The following is a 27,375-nucleotide window of genomic DNA, read 5'->3' as shown; positions in this document are numbered from 1 at the left end:
GCTGAGTGGGCATTAAGGGAAACCGTTTGACACCAGGACCCAGATGAGGCCAGCACCCCAGGGAGCGTTCCCTGTGGGCTTCTTCATTCTTCTTTGGCTTCACGTGGACCCTGGACCTTCCAGCCACCAGCTGGCCTTAGGAAAGGTTCAGCCCCTGGGAATAAGCAGTTGATGGCTGTCTTCCACATGAGGATGGGGGCTGTGTATAAAAATCAACCTTGTCTGGCCCTGGCCAGGTGTCTCAGATGAGCATTGTCCTAATACTCCAACATTGCAGGTTTGAGCTCTAGTCAGGCACAAACAAGAATCAACCAATGAACGCACAATAAATCCGTGTTTCTCTCTCTCTGCCCCTCTTTTGTCTTTCTTTCCAAAATTGACAAATAAAAATTTAAAAATTAAAAAAAACTTGTTAAGCTTTAGTCTGAACTATGCAGTTTTTAGCATAAACATATATTGAGTACCTATTATAAACTAGGTATGATTGAGACACAGCTTCCTGTAAGGAGTTCAAGTGGGAGAGGGGAGAAGAAATGAGATTAAAGTTTATACTTAAGGATCCAGAGTGTTTCTGCAATATTGTGATTTACAAGAAATACAGATGTGGTCATTCAGATGATGGAACCTCTTTGTCTTCATGCACAGTTCCTGGTTTATGGATCCCCAGACCCTCGTTTTCGGTAGTGTTGAAAGTGATAAACGCATCTTCTGTTATGTTAATGAGCTAACTTAAGGATAGGGGTTGGCTCCCCAAAGTGCCAAGTATGTGTTGAGAGGGAGTGTGGAATTTTCAGTCCCACCCTTGGACCTCGAGGGAAGGGCTGGGGTCTGGAGGCTGAATCAATCATGGGTAATTGAGTTGATCAAGCATGCCCGCGGAGTGAAGACTCCGTCAAACCCAGAATGACGGGGCTCAGAGAGCCTGCGGGGAGTGAAGACAGGGAGATGGGAGGGGCTGGTAACCCTGGAAGCTCGGCCCTCTTCCCACATTCCTTCCCATATGCGTGTCTTCTATCTGGCTGTTGCTGAATTGTTTCTTTGTACCATAAACTGGTAAAATGTTTCTCTGATTTCTGTGAGCTGCTCTAGCAAAGCAATTGAACTGAGAGGGGTGTCTTAGGAACCTCAGACATCCAGCCAGTTGGTCAGGAGCACAGGAACCACCTGAACCTGGGGTTGGCTGCTGAAGCTCGGGTGGGGACAGTCGTGTGGGACTGAGGCTTCACCTGTGGAACCTGATGCTGTCTCCAGGTCAGCTGTGTCGGGATCGAGCTGAGCGGTGGGACACCCAGCTGGTCACCCGAGGATTGCTGGTCGATATGGCCACCCCCACAACACACACACACACCGAAATCAACCCCAGAATGCTAAGAGTATGCTCTTGTCCTATTTAAAGTTTATTGATCTCTGCCCAAATGAACGGAGGTTGTAAACTCAATCTGGATTTTCTCTTAAAATTCTAGGGTTATATGTGTCTTTTTTTCTGACTACGTGACTCCCCTTAAAAACATCCTTGTAGCTACTTTTAATCAAGGGCAGGCCTTATCAGACATAGGCATCATTTGCTTTTTAGTTCTGCAAATAAATGGCAGGTTTAAACACTCATGCAATTTTTAATCAGAACAGGAAAAAAAAAACTTTTAGGAAATCACCAAGCTCAATTCTGTAGCACCTAATTTCTAAGGACATTTTCTGAGAGAAAAAAATAAGTAAAGATATTGAGTGTTTTAAATTATGGGAGATGGTGCATGTAACTGCAGTGCAGGAGTAGTCGCCAGGGCCCGGTAGTCCCTCGGGGCCAGCTGCGCCATGGTCCTCGTTTCGCTGTCCAGAGAGCAAGGACACAGCCCTCACCAGAGCATTGCTTAGGAGTTTCGTGTGTCTCTGTGTTCCGTCTGCCCTGACGTTCTTCAGAAATCAGGTTCTTTCCTGAAGTGGATTTGGTCCTTCTTTTTGGCACGTCCTTCAGAGACGGTGAAGGGGTGTGTCTCGGTGCCTCACTTTGAACTTCAGTCCCTGCTGCCTGGGAGGGACCCCTTCTTCTGGGAGGCTTCCCGGGCCAGGTCCCGTGAGCAGCTCCGTTCAGATGGAGATGAGCCGTGCTTTTCCCTGCAGCCTCTGGGGGCTCATCCTTCTGATGTTCTCTCCCTGGACACCGACGTCCCCCTGAACCTTTTTCTTCTAAATAAAGTCCATGGGCATCTGGGGAAACTCTCCCAAGGTGCATGCACATTACTTGGTTCGGAAAGCAGGTTTCTAATAAGAAGGCAGATAAAACAAAAATCACGAAAAGCATTTGTGAGCCTGTGAGGGAGGAAAACTCTTCCTTTACGCACTTAGGTTCTGTGACGGAGGCCGGCAAACTGAGCCGACCGTAACCAGATTCACCGGAGAAAGGCATACAAATTTTATTTGATATAATTTTTTAACATGGCATCATGGGGGCAGGAGGAGCTTCCCAGGAAACACGTGAAAATCCCAGAGAAGTAGTTAGACTTGAGGGGCTGTGCACCGTTTCAACGAATGGTGGTAAGTTATGCAGGGACTAGACCAAGGGTAGGGGTTTGGGCGGCTGGGGGCAGTGAACTGTGGGAAAGTGGCTGAGAGGTACGTGGGAGACACCAGTGGAAGATAGGGGCTATTTCAGTAAAGTGTGTTTGTGCAGAATCACCTTGGATGCCCATCACCTACAGGAATGAACTCTTTTTCCTGGAACCGGGTGTTACCTGTCTCCTGGGAAAAGTACGCCCCGATTTTAGGCAGGAAAGGGGGGGCGGAGAGGTCTTCTTGAATCTGCTGTTTCTTAATTGTCTTCAGCTCAAAGTAACTAGTATGCCAAAGCTGCGTGTTTGGGGCACGTTCCAGCTGCCCCACTCTCTGCCCCAGAGGGCCCCTCCCTGCGGAGCCAGGCCCAGCTCAGCAGGGCCGCGTCAGCCTCTGATCACCCTTCCTGGGCTGTGATGGTACAAGACCAGGCAGCAAGCTACAAAAGCAAAAGTAGACATTTTGACAGGGAAACAAGGTTGTTCGTATTTTTCCTCTTCCCAACTTGATTTAAAATTATATTGGTTTCATTTACTTTTAAAAACAGTAATGTTGGTAGAAACCAAACATGGACTGTTTTTAAGAAAAGACCCAGCAGAAACCCCTGGGGGGGGGGGGGGGTTGGGGCTTTGGCCATCATACACAGGCACGCCCAGCACTGAAAGCTGCTGATAAAAGAAGAGAAATGAATGAGGGAGGGCTGGACCCGGTATTTATTTGTTCAGCTGACACTCAGGGACACACCCAGGGGGGAGGTGCTGACTGAGAATGAATCTGAGATGACGTAACAGTCTCTGCTCACCGGAGCCTGCTTCTTCAATGGAAAAAAAAATAGACAGGACAAGTAACCACAATGCAAGGCCAACAGCAGAACACAGATGTCATGAGAATTCTGAAGAGGGGAAGAGTATGTTAAATTGGGCATCGAGACAGTTTTCACAGAGGAGACGGCATTGGGGCTGAACCGGAGAAGCTCCGGGCTGTCCTGGGGAAGCGTAGAAGGCACGCTGGGGAGCGGGTGTGGGAGCATTTCCTGTGACCCGGGAATGGTGAACCTTGGCTCTGTCCAGGACAGTCGGTGGTTCTCACATATTGTGTCCAACTGTTCAGCCCCAATGTTTTGTTTTTTTTTTTTGGTTCACACAATTTTTTAAAATGTGGAAACCCCTATCAGGAAGCTAGTGTGTTCCCCGTGTATAGTAGAGGATTAGTCTGGAAGCACGGGTTGAGTGGGGCTGTACTTTAGAAAACCCTTAATGCCACTGGGGAAGTCCACGGGTGTCCCTGGGAACGGAGTGGCACCAGAGGGAGCTCAGCGTGGCTGTCCCCGCCCCTGGAAGCCAGTAGTGACTCAGAAAAGCTGGAGATGCCGAGGGAGGAGCTGCAGCCACGGTCCAGGGGAAGAACGTCAGCGGGGCTGGGGACCCGGGCAGAAGGGACGAGACAGGAAAATGGGCTTAAGCTGGAATCCATGGGGCCAGCTAGCCGGCCAGGTGTGGGAAGCCAGAAGGCAGAGGAGCAGTAGATTTTGAATCCACTGAACACAAGCTGGAAAACCCAGAGGAAGAAGGGGAATGGGGATGAGGGTGGTGTCCCATCATTTCGCCTGTTGGACGTGAGGCGTCGGAGGAACACCCACATGACGATGTCCTGAAGATAAGGCAGCTCTCCAGAGTGTTTCGGGACAGATGGGAAATGCTCATGGAGCTGCAGGGTACGATGCGGGGGAATGCCGACTGGGCCCTGAGTGTGGGTAGAGGGAGGTTGTGGTAATGAAATCACTACCAGTTATGTGGCCCTAAGTGAAGGCCACGGTTTCTCTGTGGACCTGTGAGCCGCAGTTTCTCTATCTTAGAGTTTGCATGTTGGCGCTGACCCTTTGAGGCCCCTCATACCATTATTGAGTAATGGCTGTAGGCAGTTACTGAACACCTGCTCTCTGCATGCCATTCATCCCCTGTAATCCTGACCGGAGCGTGTTTCCATGCCAGCTGTCGGGTACACTGGCCACTAGTGAGAGGACCTGTATCACCTGCCCCAGGCCACACAGCTGGTGGGGATGTTAACACTAATATGCTGGTTCCCAGGCCAGGCTCTCCCTTTATACCAGGTAGCGTTCTGGTCTACTGTCACAGCTGTGGCCTTCAGGGACTGGAACCTTGTGCTTAAATATTAGGCAGCAATGTTGAGTGACAGATGCCAGTTTCCCTCCTTCCCAGACCAGCCCAGACCTACTGGCAGCAAGCAAATGCGTGCCCGCATTTTCCTGTTCTCATTCTTCTGGTGGATTTACTTTCAAAAGCAAAAGCCAGGACCAGTGGTCTGACCCATGTAAGCATGTCGATCACCAGTGAGACAGAGTATGAGGAACGTAGACAGTCCCAGAAAATCTAAGGCCAGATCTGCCAGACTGATGTCTCACGGTGGAGTGGGCCATGCGTGAGAAATGGTCAGAGATTTCTAGGGGGAAGAGTGGGTGGGGAAACAAGGTGCTTGGTCCTCCTTTGCATCATTCGAAAATGACTTCAGGACCTGCGCAGCAAGGGCTCCCTCTAACGCGCCCATCCTCTGCCTCGCAGTGCTCAGCAGAGTGTGGGGCCGGAGTGCGGACACGCTCGGTGGTGTGCATGACCCACCACATCAGCAGCCTGCCCCTGGAGGGCTGTGGGAACAACCGGCCAGCAGAAGCCACCCCGTGTGACAACGGGCCCTGCACAGGCAAAGTGGAGTGGTTTGCTGGGAGCTGGAGTCAGGTGAGTGGCCAAACTGGGTGTATCTGCCTGCCCCTGGTAGGAGGCAGCATGGCCGAGGGGTGACGAACCGGGACCTGGTGTGTCCTGGGTTTGAATTCCAGTTGTGTTACCCATCACCCTGAAGAAGTTTCTTATGTTTTGAGAGCCTCATTCAGACAACAGTATTTACTGAACATCTACGATGCTCTTTTTTAAATATATGTTACTGATTCTAGTATTACAGTTGTCCCATTTCCCCCCTTTACTCTCTTCCACCCTGCACATCCCCTCCCACCTGTATTCCCAGCCTTTAGTTCAGTCCGTGGGTCATACATATAAGTTCTTTGGCTTCTCCATTACCTATACTATTCTGAACCTCCCCCTGTCTATTTTTGTACCTACCATCTATGCTACGTATTCTCTGTACTTTTTCCCCCCTCTCCCCCTCCCACTCCCCTGCTGATAACCCTCCATGTGATCTCCATTTCTGTGATTCTGTTCCTGTTCTAGTTGTTTGCTTAGTTGGTTTTTGCTTGTGTATTTTTTTAGGTTTAGTTGTTAATAGTTGTGAGTTTGTTGTCATTTTACTGTTCATGTTTTTGATCTTCTTTTCCTTAGATAAGTCCCTTTAACATTTCATATAATGAGGGATGAATGATGATGAACTCCTTTAATTTGACCTTCTCTGAGAAGCACTTTATCTGCCCTTCCATTGTAAATAAGAACTTTGCTGGATAGAGTCATCCTGAATGTAGGCCCTTGCCTTTTGTGACTTCAAATACTTCTTTCTAGCTCCTTCATGCCTGCAAGGTTTCATTTGAGAAATCAGCTGACAGTCTCATGGGAACTGCTTTGTTGTAAGTACCTGTCTCCTTTTCTCTTGCCGTTTTTAAGATTCTCTCCTTATCTTTCATCTTGGCTCATGTAATTATGATGTGCCTTGGTGTGTTCCTCCTTGGGTCCAACTTCTTTGGAACTCTCTGAGCTTCCTGGACTTCCTGGAAGTCTATTTTCTTTGCCAGATTGGGGAAGTTCTCCTTCATTATGTTTTCAAATAAGTTTTCAATTTCTTGCTCTTCCTCTTCTCCTCTGGCATCCCTGTGATTCAGATGTTCAAATGTTTAAAGTTGTCCTGGAGGTTCTTCAGCCTCTCCTCATTTTTCTGAATTCTTGTTTCTTCATTTTGTTCTGGTTGAATGTTTCTTTCTTCCTTTTACTCCAGATTGTTGATTTGAGTCCCGATTTCCTTCCCTTCACTGTTGGTTCCCTATACATTTTCCTTTATTTCACTTTCATAGCCTTTACTTTTTTCTCAATTTTGCAACCATACTCAACCAATTCTGTGAGCATCCTGATCACCAGTGCTTTGAACTGTGCATCTGATAGGTTGGCTATCTCTTCGTTGCTTAGTTGTATTTTTTCTGGAGCTTTGATCTGTTCTTTCATTGGGCCATTGTTTTTGTCTTGGCACACCTATTCTGTATTAAGGGGCAGAGCCTTGGTGTTCACTGTGGTGGAGTAACCCACGTTGCTGCTTTGTGACACTATGTGGTGCAGCTGTCCAAAGGGAACAATGGCACTTGCTCTACTCCCTGCCTGCTTTCAGTCACTTCCCCCACTTCCCACAAGCAAATTGGGCCCTTCTGGTGCTGATTCCTGGGTGGGTGGGTTTATGTACATTCTAGGACCCTGTGGGTCTCTCCAACAAACTCTCTTGTGAGGCTGGAAGTTTCTCCTGCTGCCTCCACCCCCACAGGTGTTTTCAATCAGAGGTTTAGGCTTTATTTCCCCATGCTGGAACCCCAGGTTGCATAGCCTGTCTCACTCCCCAGTTGTTCCTCCCAGTTTACCTGCACATGACTGTGGAACCTCCCCATACACAATCTACTGCCTCACGAAGAGTCCTCTCCACCCAGTTGCCTCTCCACCCAGTTCTCCTCCCAGTCTGGATGAATGTTTCTTCTTTAACTCCTTGGTTGTCAGACTTCCATACAGTTCAATTTTCTGTCAGTTCTGGTTGTTTTTTGTTTTTAGGTTTGTTGTCCTTCGTTGGTTGTGCGAGGAGGCACAGCGTGTCTGCCTACACCTCCATCTTGGCTGGAAGTCTTTATGTTCTCTTCTAAGCGCTTGGGATACGTCAGTGAGCAAGACAAATATCCCGGTCCTCAGGGAAGCTCATGGTCCAGCATGGCTTCCTTGCCTATAAACTGTTGGTAGGGATAGCACCTTAGTAGTTATTTTTAGAAGAAATGAAGTCATATATATTAAGTATGTAGCACGGTACCTGACATACAATAAATATACAATACATCACAGCTATTGCTATTATTATTGTTAGTAAAGCCAATTTGCACCTGAGCGTCAGAGCAGAAATAGATATGAGCCAGCAACCCCACTTCTGGATACATATCCAAAGGAAGCAAAATCGTTATCTCAAAGACGTTTCTGCACCCCCATGTTCAAGGTCGCTTTATTCACACTTAGACACAGTAGGGAAACAATCTCAGTGTCCATCGACAGATGGGTGGATAAGAAAATATGTACAGGAATATTATTCAACCTTTAAAAAAGGTAAACCCTGCCTTTTACCACAACCTGGAGGAATCTTTTCGGGGGAGGAGTGCTATGACGCCAAGTGGAATAAGCCAGAGAAAGATAAATACTGCATGGATCGAGTTATTTGTCTAAATAAGCCAGACTCAGAGAGGAGAATGATAATTTCCAGGGGCTGGGGTGGGGAGAATGGGGAGAGGTGGGTAAAACTTACAGTTATAAAGTGAATAAGGTCTGAAGATCTAATATATACCATGGTGACTGTAGTTGATAACGCTATACTGAACAACTGACATTTGCTACCAGAGTAGAAGTTAAATGATTGCACCAAAAGAAAGGTAAGTACGCATTGACTCAATGGTGGGAATCCCTTTACTATGCATGAGGGAGGACCCGCAAAAACCGGAATTATGTCCTGGAGGGTGGGTCCCTTGTTATAGATTCCACCCCCCGCCCAGGGCAAGTGTTCTAGGAACCCATCTGTATCAGTGTGCCAGCTGGCGCTGTTGTGAGAGGCTGCATTTTCAGTGAATTTTTTTTTGAAGACTCAACGTGTTTGCCCACTTCGTGATGATTTGTGAGCTCATCTGCCCGCATTGTGCTGAGTGTTCAGCAGTTTTTGACCTGAAAAGGCATGACGCTCATGTCCCACCCTCCCTATTCCCCCGATCTTGCCCCCAAGCAACATTTTTTTGTTTCCCCATGAAAAATGTCCTTAAAAAGAAAGTTTTGCTGATGTGGAAAAGGTGAAACAAAAAACGACAGAAGCACTGAAAGGCATCAGAATCGACAAGTTCAAAAACTGTTTTGAGTAGTGGAAGAAACATCTCAGTAGGTGTATTGCATCAAATGGAGAGGACTTGGAAGGTGACTGAAGTTTTAACATGTAAGAATAAATACACAAATTTTTATAAATAAATTCTGAGTCTTTTGGGTCATCCCTCACATACATATACCAAATCATCAATTTAAATATATTATAATTTTATTTGCCAATTATACATCAATAAAGCTGGGGAAATAAAGAAGCAAAAATAGAAAAAGTGACTTTGTTCGTTATAAAGAACAGCTAATACTGAACACTTTAATAAAGTGACTTAATTGATCAATTAAATTTTTTTTTTTTTTTTTTGCTGTTTCAAAATTGAACACGAACTCACTAAGAAAATGTGGAAAAGGCCCTGGTTGGTATGGCTCAGTGGATTGGGTGCCAGCCTGCGAACCAAAGGGTCACGGGTTCGATTCCCAGTCAGGGCACATGCCTGGGTTGCAGGCCAGGTCCCCATTAGGGGGCATGCAAGAGGCAACCACACATTGATGTTTCTCTCCTCTTTCTCTCTCCCTTCCCCTCTGCCTAAAAATAAATAAATAAATAAACCTTTTTAAAAAATAAATAAATAGTGGAAAAGATCACTCCCTCTGTTTTTTTGTTTCTTTGTTTTGTTATGATTACCATCAATATTTTCATTGAAATATAATTCACATATCATAAGATTCACCCTCTTACAGTACAATTCAGGGGTTTTTAGCATGTCCACAAGGCTGTGCAACCTTCACCACTATCCAATTCCAGAACATTTCGTCACCCCAGAGGGAACCCATATCTGTTATTGACAATAGCTTGTACTGGTGTCTTTGCCGACTCCTGCTGTGGTGTCCTGTGTCTTCCTCCCAACTCTTTTTAATTTTGTTGGAGACCAGTAATTCTTTGTACTAGGATTCATAAGCCATGTTTTCTGAGCCCTTGAATATCTGGAAATGTCCTCACTCTGCCCTTTGACTTGAATGCTCCCAGGCGCCTTGGCACAGTCAGGTTCCCTGTCAGGATGCTGGCTGACCGCGATCTCATGGTCCTGCAGCCTCGCTCCCTCCGTCCTCCCAGCCACACAGCCGCCGCCATTCTCACCCAGAGCACCTGAGCAGCTCCCTCATGGTCAGGGGCCCTCCTCTATGCACACTCTGGACTGTGATCCTCTCCTTCTACCGTCTCATCAACCTCACACCCTTCTAAGACTCTCCATAATTTCTGGCCCAGAGAGGAAGAGGGCCCTGTCCTGGCTCAAACACCACCTCACACACACACACAGACACGGTTCCATTCATTAGTTCCCCACACATACACACTGCCTCTTCTGGGCATGAGATGTGTGCTCGTTCTCCCTCGGTCACCTAATGTCCTCAAGGAATTTACAAGCACGGTACAAAATAACTTCAGGCGTTGGTTAGGGGTCACAGTCTGCTATTCTTCCAAGCCTCTCAGAGCCGTCACCGATTCGGTTTCCAGACCCCTCCAGTTTGCAAGTGAGGCAGTGAGACCCGGGAAAGCACTGAGTCCTGGCCAAAGACACGAAACTACTCAGTGACGATGTCTAGACTGGTTTCCACGCCTCCTCCTGCCCTCGGTCCAGGGCTCCGCTCCTGCCTCCCGGGACCTCGCACATGACCTTCGCTCCTCCGCTGGGCAGCCCCTGCTCCTCTTCTGCCTCCGATTCTTCCATTGTCTGTAGCACTTGAAAAAAAAAGCCAAAACGTGAACACACTGAATATATGCCAAATCAATAGTCAACTAACTTGTCAGGATGAGTACTGTTACGGATAAGAAAGACCATGTCCAGGGAAACAAATCCCAGGTCCGAAACCTCATTAATCCACACTGTACACACCACATAGATAAAGTACGGTCTGCCTGTGAGGCTGGGATTGGACTAAACCTCCAGCAAGCAAATTAACTAACTCTCTAACTAACTAACTAGTGTGGAAGAGAAAGGACAGGCAAGCTAAGGAGGTTCTCTGGGTGCATGTGAAGACGGCAGGAAAGGAGGCACGAAGCAGAAACTGCCAATGGCGATGCCCGTTGTGCCCGGTGCGGCCAGTTCACAGTCTGTTGGCGTGGTTGGTCTCCTTTTTCCTGTAGAGATGTGGGTTTCCCCTGTTTTTATTTGACGCCGCGCCTGCCTACACAAGCAAGGCTGTGTTAAGCATTTCAGCTGTGGACATTGTTTAAAGCTCCTCATAGAGGCAGTGGATTCTTTAAAGTCTCTAAAGGCCTGTGAACCGCAGCTTTAAAAATTTTTAATCAAGAAATATTGAGTAAACTAAACATGCACAAAAAACATTTCACAAAGCAATAGGTTTGTGGGTGGTTATATGCCTGACGGGAGGCTCCGATGTGCGTCCCCGCCTGACTGGCCTCCACGCTCAGAGCCCCACGAGCGCCAGCACCAGGTTGGGGAGCTTGCCGTCTGCCGTGGCAGCCTTGCTGCTGGCCACCCTTCTGGGAGGGGAGAATCAGCAGGATTGTCCCGAGTCTAGAACCTTCTACCCAGCTTAGCTTAGTCCTTCACGCACAGGTGTGGAGCCTCTGGGAGACGATTCGTGCCCTGGGCCCACCCACAGGGGGCCAGTGGGAAACCCAGGGTGTCAGCTCACTGCTTTACAGTCAGAGGGGGCTCCTGTGGGGAACCTCTGGGGGGCCATTTCACTCTCGGCACAGAGGGTGCCAGGATCTCTGCGGCCAAGAGCCTGAAGCTGGGATAACTCGGGGCACCTGCTCCGCACTCCAGACACACAACTGTTAGGAGCACTGGGGTGCCGGGCCGTGTCTGCTATGGAGATGTTTTCTGGTGGCCTGGGGCTCTGCCTCACTGCATGGGTGACAGAAAGCAGGCACAAATGTACCTTGATGGACAGTACTTCTCCTGTCCTTCCCATGGTGTGACACCATCTTCCTCTGCTTCTTTCTTCAGTGTTCCATGGAGTGCGGGAGCGGGACCCAACAGCGGGAGGTGATTTGTGTTAGGAAGGATGCAGACACCTTCGAAGTGCTGGACCCCTATGCATGTTCTTTCCTGGAGAGACCCCCCAGCCAGCAGTCCTGCCACCTCAAGCCTTGCGGGGCCAAGTGGTTTAACACAGAATGGAGCATGGTAAGTCAGGGGGCTGTTGGTTTAACACAGAATGGAGCATGGTAAGTCAGGGGGCTGTTGATCGATTGTACTCGGACATCAATCTCCTGCTTTCCCCCCTTACACGCACCTGGGCCACCTACCAGGTGCCAGGCACTGGGCTCAGCCCGCAGGTGCATTCCCTACAGTGGTCAGTCTCGTTGGTCACTGTCCAGGCACCCCAGACACAGCCTACTCGGTGGATGGAGCCTGAGGTGGGGACCATCCTGATCTCTAAACTGCGGAGCCATGAAGCAGTGACTCACATTTCAGCGTGCCGAAGAATCCTCTGGGATCTTGTTAGAAAAGATCGACTCTGGGTGCACCCAGGAGTCTGCGTTTCGAACGAGCTCCTCCGGAGAGTTGGATGAAGACGTCCTAGGGGCGCACTTTGGGACTGGTCCTGTTTCTCTCTTTGAATTGGCTGCTGGGAAACTCAGAGCTAAAATGTGGACCATCTCTAATAGGAGAGAGTTTATCAGACCTTACAAAATGAATTTTTCCTACTTCTGTCCTCTTTTTACCCCAGTTTTCCCACTTCTTTTTATACCTTGTAGCCCTGGAAGCATTTCTGAGGCCGTCTCGGACCCTTTTTGCGAGGCAGAGGGCCATGTGGAGGTGGTGAGAAGCAGGGAAGGCGAGTCCGAGGGACAGCAAACACAGAAGTAATAGGTTGTTAGGGATGAAGTGGGCAAGGATGGAAATAGCGATGAACCACCGCCCCCTTTTTTCAAGTGAAGAGAGTTTATTTTCGAGAAACATCTTAAAACAGAAAACATCCTCAGGTTATCAGTGCTGTGGTGGCCATTGGATGCACTGTGGGCCGTGGGGTGGGGCTCACTCTGCTTCGCCCCATTGAAGATCCCCGCCCCCTGCCACCGGGCAGCTGTTGGTGAGTCCGGGGTGGAGGCCAAAGCCTTTCTCAAAATCACTCAAAAGGGATTTTGCTTATAAAATATATGAATAAACACTGAAAATTCTGTTTCCAAAGAGTGAATGTCAGTGCCAGTGAGGACAGCCATTCAGGAGTGTGGCGAGCCACACCCCAGAGGCAGAGGGAACGAGGGAGGTGCCCAGGTGCGGGGCTGTGCTGTCAACTCCGGAAAATGGGACTGAATTACTTCGATGTCAGCCAAGGCCCGTGAGGACACAAACAGATCACTACTTTCTTCCCTCACTTGGTTTGGAGAGCCTAGAAAAGGCCAGACACAGCAGGTCACATCACAGGAGGCAAACTCTGCAGACACCTTGCCGGAAACAGCCCCAATGTCCCTCCGCAGGTCAAGGTGGCACCTCGGACAACAGAACGCTGCCCAGCGGCAAAAACACATGAGCACTCGGCGCCTAAACCCCATGGGCGAACTTCACGTGCATTTTGCTAAATGAGGGAAAGACCCCAAAAGCTGCAAACTGTATGATTTCCTTTATGTAATGTTCTGTAAAAAGCAGTACTGTAGGGACAGACGCTGGACCGATGAGTGCCAGCGGACACGGTGGGCCGCGTCTCACTGCAAATAACAGCACAAGAGGGTCTGTCGTGCGTGACGGGACCTCGACATGAGTGATGACCACAGAGACTGTGAGGGAACCTGGATGTCTCTGAATGTGCCTTGGTTTATAAGTCTGAGCTTAAAATTGAGTTTGGATCGAAGTAAACACTTTATAGCATTATAAAATAAAATGAAGTTTCGAAAAACCACCCCTAATCATGGAGAAATGAGATAAAGCGAATTCACCTAAGTATCGATTTGGTCGGTGGCCTCAGGAGTACTGCACGCAACACTCCGACTGCCCCCCCAAAGAATAAAGGAACCGCGGGGAAACGCTGACGCTGCCTGCAGCCCCCACATGCCGAGTGACGGCGGCGTGCTGCCCTCCGAGACGGTCGGGTGTGCAATGAGCGATAGAAGAGTAACATGCTGTATTGCGCCATGATGATAAATACATCCGTATGCTAATGCAATAGTACAGCTCCATTGTACCCAGTCTCCTGGAGAGAGAGAGAGCTCGCAACTTAGGTGAGAAAAGATACAGATAAGAAAGACAGAGGAAGTTTAAGTGAAAATCCTGTTGCCCTGAATTTGCATTGGAAATATCAGGGTGAACTCATAAATTAACCTATCTAATTTCCCTAGTTGTATCCGCTGAGAGAGCCTAGAAACAGCGAGCAGCCCGGCAGGGCAGGGCACGTTACCAGCCAGAACTCGGCTCCAGTACAGCCCTCTCCACCAGAGGGACCAGGAGGAAGTCTTAGGTCATGGCTGGCTCCGGGTCTGGGACCGTATATGTATACATTAGATACCTTTCTATAACAGCAACAAGGACGTTCTCAAAGGCACCTGAGTTTCTGGCCAGAGGACCCAAGAACCAACTTTCAGAGGCTCCTGCCAGCCCCTGATGGATGCCAGTGAGCAGCAGGAAAAATAACAACTGCCACAGGCGAAGGAGACGCAGCACACGTGTGCAATCCACCCATTATAACCATGCTCTGTGGGTTAGATGACGTGGTGGAAACCAACTCATTATTCGCCTCTAGGTCAGTGCCAGAGTGTGTAGGGCGTGGCTGGGGGGCGGTGGAGGAGAAGGAGATTTGATAGAATGTCACTCCGATTCCTCAACCCCAAGTGAACTGAAGCCCCTGGGCCCTGCTGACGTCCCCAAAGAGAGACGGTCATGCAGACCCTATGAAGTGGCCTCACCACAAAAAAGTCAAACCTGCGCCTGTCAAGGCCTCTTCTAGCCCGTTTCCAGTTTGCAGAGGACCATGCTCAGCTGTACCATGGGATGCAGTCAGCAGAATCCTGACTGTGGGAAGCTCTCCCGGACACGTAACTCGGTGCAGAGGGAGGAAGCAGCGAAGGGGGGGATGTATGGGTTAAAGGTCATGTGTGCAGACCTGATGTGGATCCCAGTTTTTTAAAAAACTATATTAAAAAAATCTATGAGATTCACAAGTAAAAATAGGAACACTGAATATCTATGGGGTGGGCACGTGAAGAGTTTTTCCTCGTATTATTATTTACTAATTATTGCATTATTTTCTCTGCAAAAAACTGTAAAGCTGCTTTTGCCCACCCCTGTAATTAAAAGTAACACAGAACTATGTATGGCTAATTTCTAGATGTAATAATGGTATCGTGGTCATTTTTATAGGGTCCTTGTGTTTTAGAACCACAAACTGAAATACTATGGAAGACATGATATGGTGTCTAGATTTGCTTCACGACAGCCCAAGGGGAGCCTTGGCTGGTGTGGCTCAGTTGGCTAGAGCATCGTCCTGTAAACCAAAAGGTCACGGGTTTGGTTCCCCATCAGGGAACATGCCTGGGTTACGGATTTGATTGTCTCTAATCGGGGTGTGTATGAGACGCAACCAATTGATGTTCCTCTTCCTCTCTCTCTCCCTCCCTACCTTCTCTCTAAAATCAGTAAGTGTGTCCCTGGGGGGAGGATCAGAAATAACAGCAAGAATTCGAGGGGCAGACTCAGGCAGGGTGTAGGTGGGAAACAACTCGCCACGAGTTGATGGATGTTGAAACTAGCTGATAGCTGCATGAGTGTGTTTGAACATTCTGTCTCCTTTTGGAGATGTTTGAAATTATCCCGTGTCTGCCCTCTGCAGTGTGCTGGGCCAATCGCTGCCAAGAAATCTCACTCTCTCCCTGTGTCCCCATGCAGTGTTCCAAGAGCTGCCAGGGTGGCTTCCGGGTCCGGGAGGTGCGCTGTCTGTCAGACGACATGACCCTCAGCAATCTCTGTGACCCTCAGCTGAAACCAGAAGAGAAAGAATCATGCAACCCTCAGGACTGTGTCCCTGAAGTCGGTAAGTAGGGCACCCCCACCTTGGAGTAGAGACTCATCTTCGTTGGGCTCAGTCAAGTTCTCCAGTGTGGAAGGAAATGCCACACCCACTTGTGACCTTGTGCATAGTCACAGAGTTCAGGGGTCAAAGTACTTTGGGGATGATGCATTTTGTGGGTGGCTTGGATCATCACTCACAAAAGATATAGTTGTGAGTTGATTACAATGGGAATGCATTCAGAGACTTAGTTCCATCATCCTCAAGTCAAAGCAGTGAGACGTCCATGTTGTTTAAAGAAAGAGAAATGCAAGCTCTAGTGTAGCCGGTGGGGGGGATGGGCAGCAGGGCCGGCCTAGACCTCGTGGCGCTCTGCCTTCCCCGTGGTTTCCGGCCCAGCGCTCACAGCGTCTTGTTCTCCCTGCTCCAGACGAGAGCTGCAAGGACAGGTACTACAACTGCAACGTGGTGGTGCAGGCCCGCCTCTGCGTCTACAACTACTACAAGACTGCCTGCTGCGCCTCCTGCACCCGAGTGGCTAACAAGCATCCGGGCTTCTTGGGAAGCAGATAACACCCTGCACCCACCCGCCGCCCAGCAGCAGCGAGTCTGTGAGCAAGGTGACCGGGGGCTGCTGCCCCGCCCCCTGGGTGCCCTGGCCCAGGGCGCTGCCAGCGGACGGGTCACCGGCCCTGACTTCATAAAGTGTGCACGCGGTGCCCGGAGCAGAGCCTTGCCGTGAGCATCGCCGCAAACTGACGACCGCTCCTTGGGAAGCCTGGCACCCGCTAACCTCGCTCTGTGAAAACCAAGCAGTGGGGCGGGCGGGCGCGCAGCTCTCAGCCAACTTCCTCCTGGCACTTTCTAAGTCAGTGATGGCCCTCACTGGGCGGCGCTGCCTCCTCCCAGGCGCTGCCGGCCTCTCCGGGGTCAGCGGCCCCTGGAGAGTCAGAGGAGGCAGCGCCCCTACCCCGGGCCCCACACGGCGTCTCTGCGTCTCTCTGTTACCTCAGCCCGGCTGTGCCTGTTTTCAGTCTCAAAGACATTAGGCTGTTTTCCTGCCTGATGACCAGTTATCTCACACCACTGTCGTGCTTTATTGTTTCACAGTCATATTCACAGTCATATTATCCCATAAGCGGCTCACCGCATCCCAGAAGAGGGGCAGGGAATGAGTCATGATCCTCACTTCACTGACAAGGAAACAGACTCAGTGACCTGCCAAGCACAGTCACTGGTCGGTGGTAGAGCTGACTCCCACCCCCCATCAGCTGACCACAAACCCTCACCCCAAGGCTAGTCCAGAGGTCTCAGGTCTGCAGGATGCGGCTTCATTTCAGACCTAGAGGCTGACAAGCTTCCCAATCAGAAAACCCAGGCCTTTGCATTTCTGCCCCAGCCAAAGGTCAAAATGTCAGCCCAGCAGCAGGAGTTTCAGAAGTCTGCTTGGGGTATCCCCTCCCCCACAAGTCACAGAGCCTGGCTACAGGCCTCCTGCAGGCTCTGTCAAACCCTGTCTTGAAGGAGCTGTCCCGTGACACTGTAAAGCCATTGGATATCAAGGTGATGGCCTGAAATGCTGATTTCACTCCCCAGTGAGTTTTCACTCCCCTGGAACCGCAGGTCAGCTTCCCTTTGGCCACCGCACAGATTTCCAGAGCTGTGGGCAGCTGCCCCTTCCTCAGCCAGCACCCCACCCACCCCCGGGCTGTTCCCCACACACTACCCCGAGGAAAGTCCACCCAACCCATCTCGGCAAAAGCCTTATGTTTATAGGAGAAAGAGTCTGGCTTTGATCTTTCTGGTTTGATTTATGGATTTCTCTCCATGCCTTCAAATCCTTCCTCCCTCCATCAGTGACTCCCAGCCCAGGTTCCCCTCCCCCCTCCCCCTTCCCCCTCCTCCCTCCTCCTGAGGGAGCACTGAGACCGGCAGGGAGGGGGCTTCGGACTCCAGGGCTGCAACTGCCAGGTCCCCCTCACTCACTTCTCCCAATTCGGTAGTTCCAGAGGCTGGGGCGGGGTGCAGGGGCTACTGAGAGGTGAACTATATAAAAAATCCACTAACTTACCCATTAAGAAAAATATCTGGCTAAACAAAGCATAAGCTTACAGAAAATTTACCTTATTCAGTACCACGGTCCTGAGCCTATGTCCCATTCAAAGCAAGCCTTAGCAATTTTCTCCCATGAGCCCTTTCCAGGGGTGTCCAACCCATGGCCCGAGGGCCGCATGCGGCTGAGGATGGCTGTGAATGCGGCCCAACACAAAATCGTAAATTTACTTAAAACCTTTTTTTTTACTCATCAGTTTTCGTTAGTATTTGTGTATTTAAGGTGTGGCCCAAGACAGCTCTTCTTCCAGCGTGGCCCAGAGACCCGAAAGGTGGGGCGCCCCTGCCGGAAATCTGCTACTTAGATGATCACTCGCACCTCTCGGAGCCAGTATGGCCACGCCAGCCAGGCCTGACACACTCTGCTAGGTCCCCACTGGCCTTGAGCTTTCAGAAATCCTCTGTGGCCTTTCTGCGGCTGTCTTCTTGCTGGGAGCCTCAGCCAGCACTTCTCAGTGGCACCTCCATCTCTCCTGGTCGTTCCGGGACCGTATGGAGAAGCAGGCAGGAAGAGGCCCGGCTGCCGGCGCCCACCAAGTGTACGGATGACTCCATCCAGGGCCCACCCTCCTCCCTTCACTGCCGGCTTTTGCTTCTAGTCACAGGGGAGTTTTTCCTGGAGGGGGCTGCTCTCAGATCCCATTGAGCAAGACCAGTCACTCGGAGAGGTCCAAGGGGTCCGTGAAAGAGACGGTCTTTGCTTGCGGGAGGGTAGAGCAGGGTCCCTGGGTAGGGTGCAGGAAAGCTGATTTCAGCTGAGATTAAGAAGAAACTTTGTAGTCATTCAAGCTGACAGTCCAGGTAAGGCCACCGTTCCTGACTGTGTTCCCTGTCCTAAATGGGACTTCTCTGCCCTGCAGCAGGAGGGTGTCCCAGGTCCTTCCGCCTCAGGATTGTCACGGTGGGCTGGCTGATGGTGGCTTTGTCTCTTTGTCTGACTGTCCTGTGGCTCCCAAATGTCACCTGCAATTCTTTAAAAACACAGTGACCCTCCCATAAGATCAGCCATCCTGCCAGTTGTAGAATTGGGCAGGAGCAAGTGGACCAACCTTTTGACCCTCCCGAGGGGTAGTGAGGGGTGCGAAGCCTAAAGTAGGGGGGGTGGTTCTCTTCCAACAAATAGTCACACCAGTCTTGGAAGTCATTTATCTCTGGAAAGGTCATAAATTACTAGAACTAGTTTTACCAACTTACTCGTCTTAGAAATCCAATTTTTACTAACATTCTAGTTTCTCCTGTCAACACCTAAATGCCTTTGTCCTTAGCAAAACACATCCAATAAAGCCCTTTGCTGTTTCCGGTGATGCCCTTCCTGGGGGCAGGTCTAAGGAAAGCTGACCTTGTGATAACCCCTCCCTTTCCTGCGCCCCGTTGCTTTGCCCTCTCCTCTCCACTACCTGCCACCTCTTCTCAGGCTTCTCCATGTCCCTTAACCGGCCACAATGCAAAAGAGATTTACACCTGCCTCCACTTTATCTCTTCCGTGTACTGGATTGCCTCGTTCCCTGCCCTGAATTTTAAAAATTAGGTGAATTTAAGCTCTTGTATGTTTTTCTCACAAACATCACCAAAGCTCCAAACAGAAGTTTGCTTGTTCTCTTTTACTTATGGGAAAGGAAATTGTGCCCCTCACAGTCTAAGCAAAGGCCATTTAACGCAGTCAGTTTTGCATTTCTCCCCATAGAAAAAGAGCAAATAGAGCAACACACCACGCTACAGAAAATGCTGTAAGGCCCACCGCCAGGGGAAGGCAGCTCCGCTCACTGAAGGCATCTTAGGTGCCTCTGACCAGCGAGGGAGAACCCAGAGGAGCAAGGTCTGCCTCCACGCAGACACTGCCCTGCTCAGGGGCTCTCTGAATGTGCCCGGCTGTCCCTTTGCTTACTTGTCTGGTCCAGGGTTCTTCTGAGTTTTCCTTTTTCATTTCTTTGCATATGTATTATATCATTTACTGATCCTCAAAGTGTTTAGCATTCAGCACTTTTTCCTTTAAAACAAATGATCTTATGGATGGATAAAAATTTGGAAACACAAGCTTAATTTGTTTTCATCAAGCCGTGTGGCAGACAGAGATATCCAGATATTACTAGTATGACTAGTACCTTTCTAAACCAAAGTCTTTTTTTATACTATGACCATTTTAGAGTTTAAATACTGGTTTTCTGATGGGGAAGAAGACACAAATAAACGTGGTACAAAGAAACAGGACCTACCTTAAAACAGACCTAATAATCAAACCTGAAGGCGCTGAGGTCAGTGTGGCAGGAGGGGCCGAGGCTTGGCGGGGGACGCACCGCTGCAGTGGGGAAGGGGCCGTAAGCCGTAGACGGCAGCACATCAGAGGGCCACCAGCTTAGGCAGCGGGTTCTGGATCCAAAAAGATCTGGGAGACTATTCACCAGGGAGCAATATAAAGTCCTACCTTTAGATTTAAAAAAAACTATGAAAGTACAAGGTGAGGAAGATATAAGAGTTTCAGCTAAGCTCAGTGTGAACCAGGAGAGTGGAATGAACCCAAACAAATGAAAACACAAAACGTTTAGGCTCCATAAGGAGAAAGCAGTGGTGAGAGTCACACCACATTGCTTACAACCGTGGGGAAGCTGCGAAGACCTTCAGGTGTGCGTTCAGGTGAACCCGGTCCTGATGAGGGTGCAGGCGGTTAGAAACAGGGCAAAGGACCCTGTGAGAATGTTTAGCCTGCAGAAGAGACCTTGGGCTTGCTGTCCTAGAACCAGGAGATAAGCTACAGGGAGGCAGATTTTAATGCTTGCAGAAGAACCGCCATTCTGCACGTTAGGACATTCAGACAGGAGAGGCCCCTCTGGTGGGTGGCAACCGACCTGTCACCAAGGTCCCCGCAGAGGCTGAGGGGCCATTTGTCAGGGATGCTGGAGAGGGGTCCGGCAGCCAGCTGGGGCGGCACGCCTTTGAAGTCTGGGTTAGGGCCGCCCCATAAGCAGAGCAGCTTGAAGTGATTCGCCAGGTCTGCGGGGGCGAGTGCGGGCTCACGCACTTCCTGCTTCTGTGCCTGCCCTTTGGCATCCAGTGTCGCACCCTGCCCCAAGCTACACGTGGCCGTGAGAGACCCACTAGCAAATCGGTCAGAGCCGCTCGGACCAGTCCTTCTCTGTAGCTAACCAAGTGTCCCAGTGGCCAGTTCCTTGCCCAGGGCCACACACCTGGATGGTGGCAGAGCCTCGCGTAGACTAGAAACCTCTGATACCATCTCTCTTTCTCCGTTCACCTTGCTTTCCCGCTCCTCGGCTGGAGCAAAGTGACCCTCTCCTCCCTGAGCCGTCCCACAGTCCGGGCTCTATTCGGGGGGTTGCGGTGGAGACAGCCACGTGCTAAGGAAAAGTGGCCATGGGGAGGTGGGGGACTTCCAACTGACCTTCTCGGCCTCTTCCAGGCAGTGGGCACCGGTCGCGGTGACAGGAAGGCCAGTCTGTTGCAGACGCTGACTCCCACCCGCCCTGACTCCCAGAGCCCCACCCTTCAGCTTGACAGAAGGATATACTTTGTTATAACTTATTATTTGTTCTTTGTAAATACAAGATGTTTATAGGAAATTTGTATTCTGAACTCTTGGCAGAATGAGTCACGACACCAAAATAGTTCTATTATTTAGAATATGTTAATTTTAAAAGGTTCTTATAGGTATTTATTTACATACGCAACCACATTTGTGTGAAATCATTTGATCTTACTAACCCAGCCTCCCAGAAAGGTGCTACGCAACGTCTTATCCTAAGTCCATAGTTACAATTTAATATACTGATTAGTCAAACTCCTTGGGTTTTAAGATCAAATATAAATTACTCTGCTTTCGACCGGCTCAGGGGCTTTTGCAAACCCTGGCATTTTTCCTGACACAGGTCTGTCTAGATCGCCACCTTCCCATCTCAAATAGTATATTTGGCCACATAAGCGGCCCTCTCTTCATCGTGACCCAAACACTTGGAGAAGAAGAGATGACGGTGGGCTGTCTCTTCTCTCTGTCTTGCCTCCTTCGGTAGGATCACCAGCACCACGTTGCTGGAGGCTGGAGTAGCGCTGTGGACGAGGCAGAGTCCACTCGCAGGGACAGGTGGGGCGTGTCTTGGGGGTCCCTGCTGGGACGGCGGCAGTGGGGGCTCTGGGTTGTCCTGTCGGCTAACTGCATGGCCAGGAGCGGGAAACCCACTGAATACTCCGGCAATTCCGCGTCACCCTGCGGTGTGGCCTTACTGTTTAAGGAGGTGGAGAGTGGAAGGAGAATTATATGAGTAAACACAGTCTGTTTTTCTCTTCAGTAAAAATGACAACTATTTTTGTGTGTGACTAATTTATTTTTATTGTCAAAATACAATAAACTGATTAAAAGATCAGCTTTCTTACCACACTTGTGCTTTCTTGGGCCTTCTTGCATTTCTGCTTACGTTGCTTCAAAACCGGCCCCTCTATAAAGGAGAACCAAGCCCTCTAGCAGTGGGTGGGCTGGCTCGTGGGACTTGGGCTCCGGGCGCCCTAGGGCTGGCGGCTGGGCCACTTGGCGAACAGGGGCCGCCTCAGACACCAAGGATGCCAGCCTGCCGGGCGACATGAGTCCCAGCCTTGACTCTGTGAGAGTCCTCAGAGGAGCCTAAGAGAACATTCAGGAGTGTTGGACATGCCTGGGATTGTCCTTTTCCAGGGATTTCTCTCTTTTTTATTAAAAAAAAAAGTATTGTTGTTCAAGTACAGTTGTCTACCTTTACCCCCACCCCAGCCATCCGCACCAGGGATTTCTTTAAACCTGCCCCTGGTGGGAGAGAAGGTTGGGACCCACTGTGCCGATTGAGCGTGGCTCCATCTCAGCTCGCCTAAAACGTCCTGCAACTCGCCCTGAGCTGACTTCACCTTGGTCTTGGGTTTAGGTCACCTTGGTGCACACTGAAGCTACCCTGAAAGTTACCCTGGACCAGAGAGAGAGCCAGCGGCACCCCGGTCTCTGCCCTGAACCCCGTGTTCACAGCGCCTCCTCGGTGACTCGGAAATTCATTCTTGTGCCTGAGGTGTGCTTCCCACCCCGCCCGCCACCTTTCCTGCCTGGAAAAAAATCTCCATTTATTCTATTTTTAATCATGGTAAAATTCACACAACATAAAATTCATTATTTCAATCATCTTAAAGCATTCAGTTCAGGGGTGTGTGACACATTCACTGTTACCTGACACATTTCCATTGCCCCCAATCCCATTCACTCTGCAGTAGTCACCTTGTGCAGAGCACTCGGACTTCATCGCGTTGAATCTCCCCAGCAGATCTAGGAAGTAGGACTAGCATCTCCTTCGATAAACGAGAACCTTGACACTCAGAGAGGTTTAGCCTCCAGCTACACCCCACCCCACCCCAACCCCCCAACCCCCGCTGGTGGCATCAGTGGCTTCCCGCCCCCATCTGTCCAGGGCCTGGCACACTCTGGGCCAAGCACATGTCATCTCCGGTCTCTTTCTCCACATTAACACCAATCAATAATGACAGTCACACAAGGACTGGACGGGAGGCTTAGCCGTCGATGACACGTCAGGAGCGGTTCAGTTTGCTCAGGCTCCGTGTGACCGATCCACCGGTCCGCTGCATTTGAAGACATACGACCATCACCCAGAGGGAGGCAACAGGCTTCTCCGCTGTGGGGACCAGACCCAGCGGGAACCCTTGAGATCCAGTCCCAGGGGCCACACACCAGGCAGGCTGGTTGACCACCAGGAAAAAGCCCAGAGGAGGTGACCAGGATGGTGACTGCGGTGGGGATGGGGCTGGAGAGGAAACTGTCTTCAGTCATCTCAAGAGCTACCAGGGTCGCGAGGAGAACCTGGAGACCTGCAGCAGACCAGCGAAGAAAAGGGAGAGAGGCAGAACTTGGTTCTAAATAAGACATCCTGTGGTGGGCGTGGCGGGACTTGGAGACGGCCAAACCGAAGTGATCCGGATCACTGGGCAGAGGGAAGCTTAAACACCGCGCATACTGAAGATAACACAGCGGAATCGCGTGGAGCTCCTTGGACGTGCGGGCGGGAGCTGCTCAGGCAGGAGTGCGCGCCCGGGGCAGCAGCCAGGCACAAAGGTCACCGTGTCTGCAATTTAGTCCCACGTGGGTCAGCAGACTGTAGGCATGTGCACACGTGTGTGTAGCCACAGAATACACGCGAGTAAGACAAAACACACTGCAGTGAACAGCAGTAAAGGGTATGTGTGTTCATTAAACTATTCTTTATTTTTCTGAACTCTGACACTTTCCAAAATAAAAAGGTGGGGGGATAAACTAAGAGGATAGGAATTAGGAGAAGTAATGTGTTTTGCAGTGTTTTTCACATTTGTCTAACGATGAGCATCCCCCGGGGTGATGAGGGCGCAGCGATCCCACAGCTTTGCTTCGCTCCCGCCTGCGCTCGGAGCAGCAGTGGCCCGGCCGGGACCCGTGCGCACCCGCCTCAGAGGCGGGCGCGGTGTCCCTGCAGCCGACTCCTGCCCAGGCTTTTCTCAGGGTGGATAACTTAAGGAACACCTACTATGTGCCAGGTATCCCCTAGGTGCTTTACATGATTTAGTTTAATCTTCGCAACCCTTAAGAAATAAGTGCTTCATTCGGTGAGCATTTAGAGATAAATAAATTGAGGCTCAAAAAGAAGAAGTAGCTTGACCAAGGACCCAGCTGTTAAGTAGCAGGGCCTACCTCGGGTTTTCATTCAGCTTCACTGTGTAATGAAATCAACTGAAAAAAAATTTAAAGTCATGTTGGGAACCTCCACCTCTCAGATGTTCTACCAGGGGTGTCCAACCTTCTGGCGTCTCTGGGCCACACTGGAAAAAGAAGAGTTGTCTTGGGCCACACGTTAAATAATACATTTCGACACATAATCACAAGAAAGATCTCATAATGATTTATGTAAATGCATGATTTTGTGTTGGGCCACATTCACAACCACCCTGGGCCACATGCGGCCCACAGGCCGCAGGTTGGACACCCCTGGGTCTAGTCTTTGGTTCCTGAGGGTGGAGACCAGGCACTGGTACCCTGGCACCGTCAGGAAGTTCTCGGGCTGGGAGCCCCTGGGAAGGGTGTGCGAGTCACCTGGGTCTTGTTAAACTTCGATTTCTGATTGGGTGGCTCTGGGAGGCAGCCTGAGGTTCTGCAGGTCGTACAAGCTCTTGGGTGAAGCTGACTCTTTGAAAATGAGGCACTTAAATTAACCCTTTAAAAAGTTGCAGGGTTTTTTGGTTTGGGGGCGGGGTTTGTATTAGGAAGTACAGCAAACCATTGCTGGGATTCTTTATTAGTCTTCAACTTTGTGTTGAAATTCTTAGACTTAAGCTGCCCATTTATCCCTTCAGTCAATGAAACAGACTCTAAAACTGACATCTTCCCACTCATGTCATGCATGATTTATTTTCTTATCCAGATAATCTGTGTGTCATTCAGGTCTTCACTTGGTAACACTTAAAAGAAAATCTGACTATGTGAACAGGAATTTGTTTTACTACTGTAATGAGAAGCCTAGAGGAAAGCAGTTGCTGGCGTGGTTTCAGCAACTTAACAGTCGCCAGGCCAGCTCCTTGGCAGTCTCTTCCTCATGGCTGCAAAACAGCTTCTTCTGCTCCAGCTCTTACATCATCTGCAGGGCAAGAAGGAGGAAGAGCAATCGCACTTCATTGGTCTCCACCTGCTAAGAAAGCAAACATGTTCCTCGCACCCTTTCCCTAGCCTACAAACGTCCACTCAGATCTCACTGGTCAGAATGGGGTCCGTGGCCACCTCAGCTGCAAACCAGAGAAAGGCTCCTCATGACCAACTCGGGCCATCAGGGTCCATCACCAGGCGTTGGACATGCAGCTGCAGCGGCACGATGGGTGAGAGGAGCCACGCTGGCTGACCGCCGGAGCAGCAGAGTCCACGCAGTGCGCTGGCATCTCCTGTGACCAGCCTGATGGGGCAGTACCCCTGAAACGGGTTCTGGCCGTACATCTCCCTTTATCCCACAAACATTTATGGAGCACACACCATGTGCCAAGCACAGTCTGGGGCATTGGGGTTTCCTAAATCCAACGGACTCTACAAAATGCTGTGCAAAGGAAAACATTTGCAGATAAGGAGGCCCCTCCCCCTCCCTGCCTAAAGAGGCCAGACGGATGGAGGCCACCAGGCTTCTGAAATGAATGCCAAATAAATGGACGTCATATTTGCCTCTCCATTGTCTGACAGGTGGGTGGGCAGCGCGGTGAGACTTTATTTACGAACAGGCAGGCCGGGAACGCACACAGCAGCACAGGACGTCTCCTGCCACTCGTGCGGCCTCCTGCACGGCCGGGCACCCTTCTCCCCATTTTCTAGCGCAGAAAGCCATGTCTCAGCTGGACTAGGAAGCTTGTGATCACACGGGGCGTACATGGCTGCGGAAGTCAAACCCAAGTCAAAGCTTGTGCCTGCTCCTCTGGAACACACTGACTCGCCAAAGGAATAATCCTCGTGCAAAGCAACAACCCCTTTAAAACTCAACTTAACCAGAACTCACTCCCTGAGCATGCGTCTCACATCACAGCAGATGCTGTTGTGGCATCGTGAAGATTATCTGGCTCTAGATGGAAAGCCTGGGGACAGTGGGCAGCTCTTCTGTGGTATTCGCACACACACACCCCCTACTGTCTCCCGGGAAAATGCTTCAAGGAACCACCTTTACTCCTGTGTCCTGCTTTTCTATGTGACTTCCAAAAATTTGTCCTTCCAACCCAGAGTCCATCTGGTGTGACCACTGGCCAGGGTGCAAGAGGGACTCAAAGGTCCAGCCATGCTTGAACTTGATACCAACATCAGCCTCTACTCTCTCCCCCTGATGAAGAGGCTCTTGACTCCTGGCTCCACCTGAGCCCTGGGTGGTCTTCCCCAGCATTTACTTTCATCTTTGCCTTGTGGCTTGTGGGAGCTCAGACCCATGCCCCCCTCACACCCAATTTACATTCTCAGGTAATGCACTCGTTTGTCTTACAAACTACTGTATCACAAACCACCACCCCCCCCAAATTTAGTGGCTTAAAACAACTGATGTATTATTCTTTATAATTCTGTGGACCAGAAACTCAGTCAGGGCACATGGGGCACAGCTTGTTTCTTCTCCACGTGACATCCACTGGGACCGACCCTGCGAGACAGCTCCTTCACTCACTGCCTGATGCTTCAGCTGGGGTGTCTGCACGGCCTGCCCAGAGTCCCTACCCAGGGCCTCAGTTCTGCCTGTTACAGGAACCCGGGCTTCTCCACCGTCTGGTCTGGGGGCCTCTCCGCCTCCAGGGGTCCTCTCCTCGGGCCTCCCCCCACACTGTGACTGCAGGAGGGTGGTCGCACAAGAGAAAGAAAGGGAGGCTGCCAGATATCTCAAAACCTGGCTGGGAATCCCAGACACCATTTGCGCCTCATTCTGTTGGTCAAGGCCGAACACAGGCCTCCCGGTTTGGAGGGGAGGGAGAGAAGCAGCCCCTGCCCCTGCCCCTGAGCTCGGGCTTTCTCCCTTGGGGTTCACTTTCTGTCACGTGCTTTTATGCCTCCCCAGATGTGACAGTCACTCACTCACTCGTTCCACAAATATTCCTTGAGGCCTGCTCTGCCCCTGACAGTCGGCACCGAATACGGACCAGAGTGCCGAGTGGCGCGAACATTCCAATGGGGAGACAAACA

At 50.3% G+C, this 27,375-nt stretch overlaps 1 protein-coding gene across 2 annotated transcripts in view; it reads left to right on the top strand.

Moving 5' to 3' along the window:
• Positions 1-17,444, top strand: part of THSD4 (thrombospondin type 1 domain containing 4) — a 593,206-nt gene extending 575,762 nt beyond the window's left edge. For both annotated transcript variants that reach the window (XM_037047150.1, XM_037047152.1), the window contains 4 exons: positions 5,124-5,297; positions 11,576-11,755; positions 15,452-15,596; positions 16,003-17,444. In XM_037047150.1, coding sequence (XP_036903045.1) covers positions 5,124-5,297; positions 11,576-11,755; positions 15,452-15,596; positions 16,003-16,145 — 642 coding nt within the window. In that variant the 3' untranslated portion in view covers positions 16,146-17,444. The remainder of the gene's footprint in view (positions 1-5,123; positions 5,298-11,575; positions 11,756-15,451; positions 15,597-16,002) is intronic.
• Positions 17,445-27,375: the final 9,931 nt, after the last annotated feature.

The sequence above is a fragment of the Sturnira hondurensis genome, unplaced genomic scaffold, assembly GCF_014824575.4.
Source record: "Sturnira hondurensis isolate 20B ecotype Veracruz unplaced genomic scaffold, ASM1482457v3 Scaffold0005329, whole genome shotgun sequence".
NCBI lineage: Eukaryota > Metazoa > Chordata > Mammalia > Chiroptera > Phyllostomidae > Sturnira > Sturnira hondurensis.
This window is presented reverse-complemented; position numbering and strand designations above follow the sequence as displayed.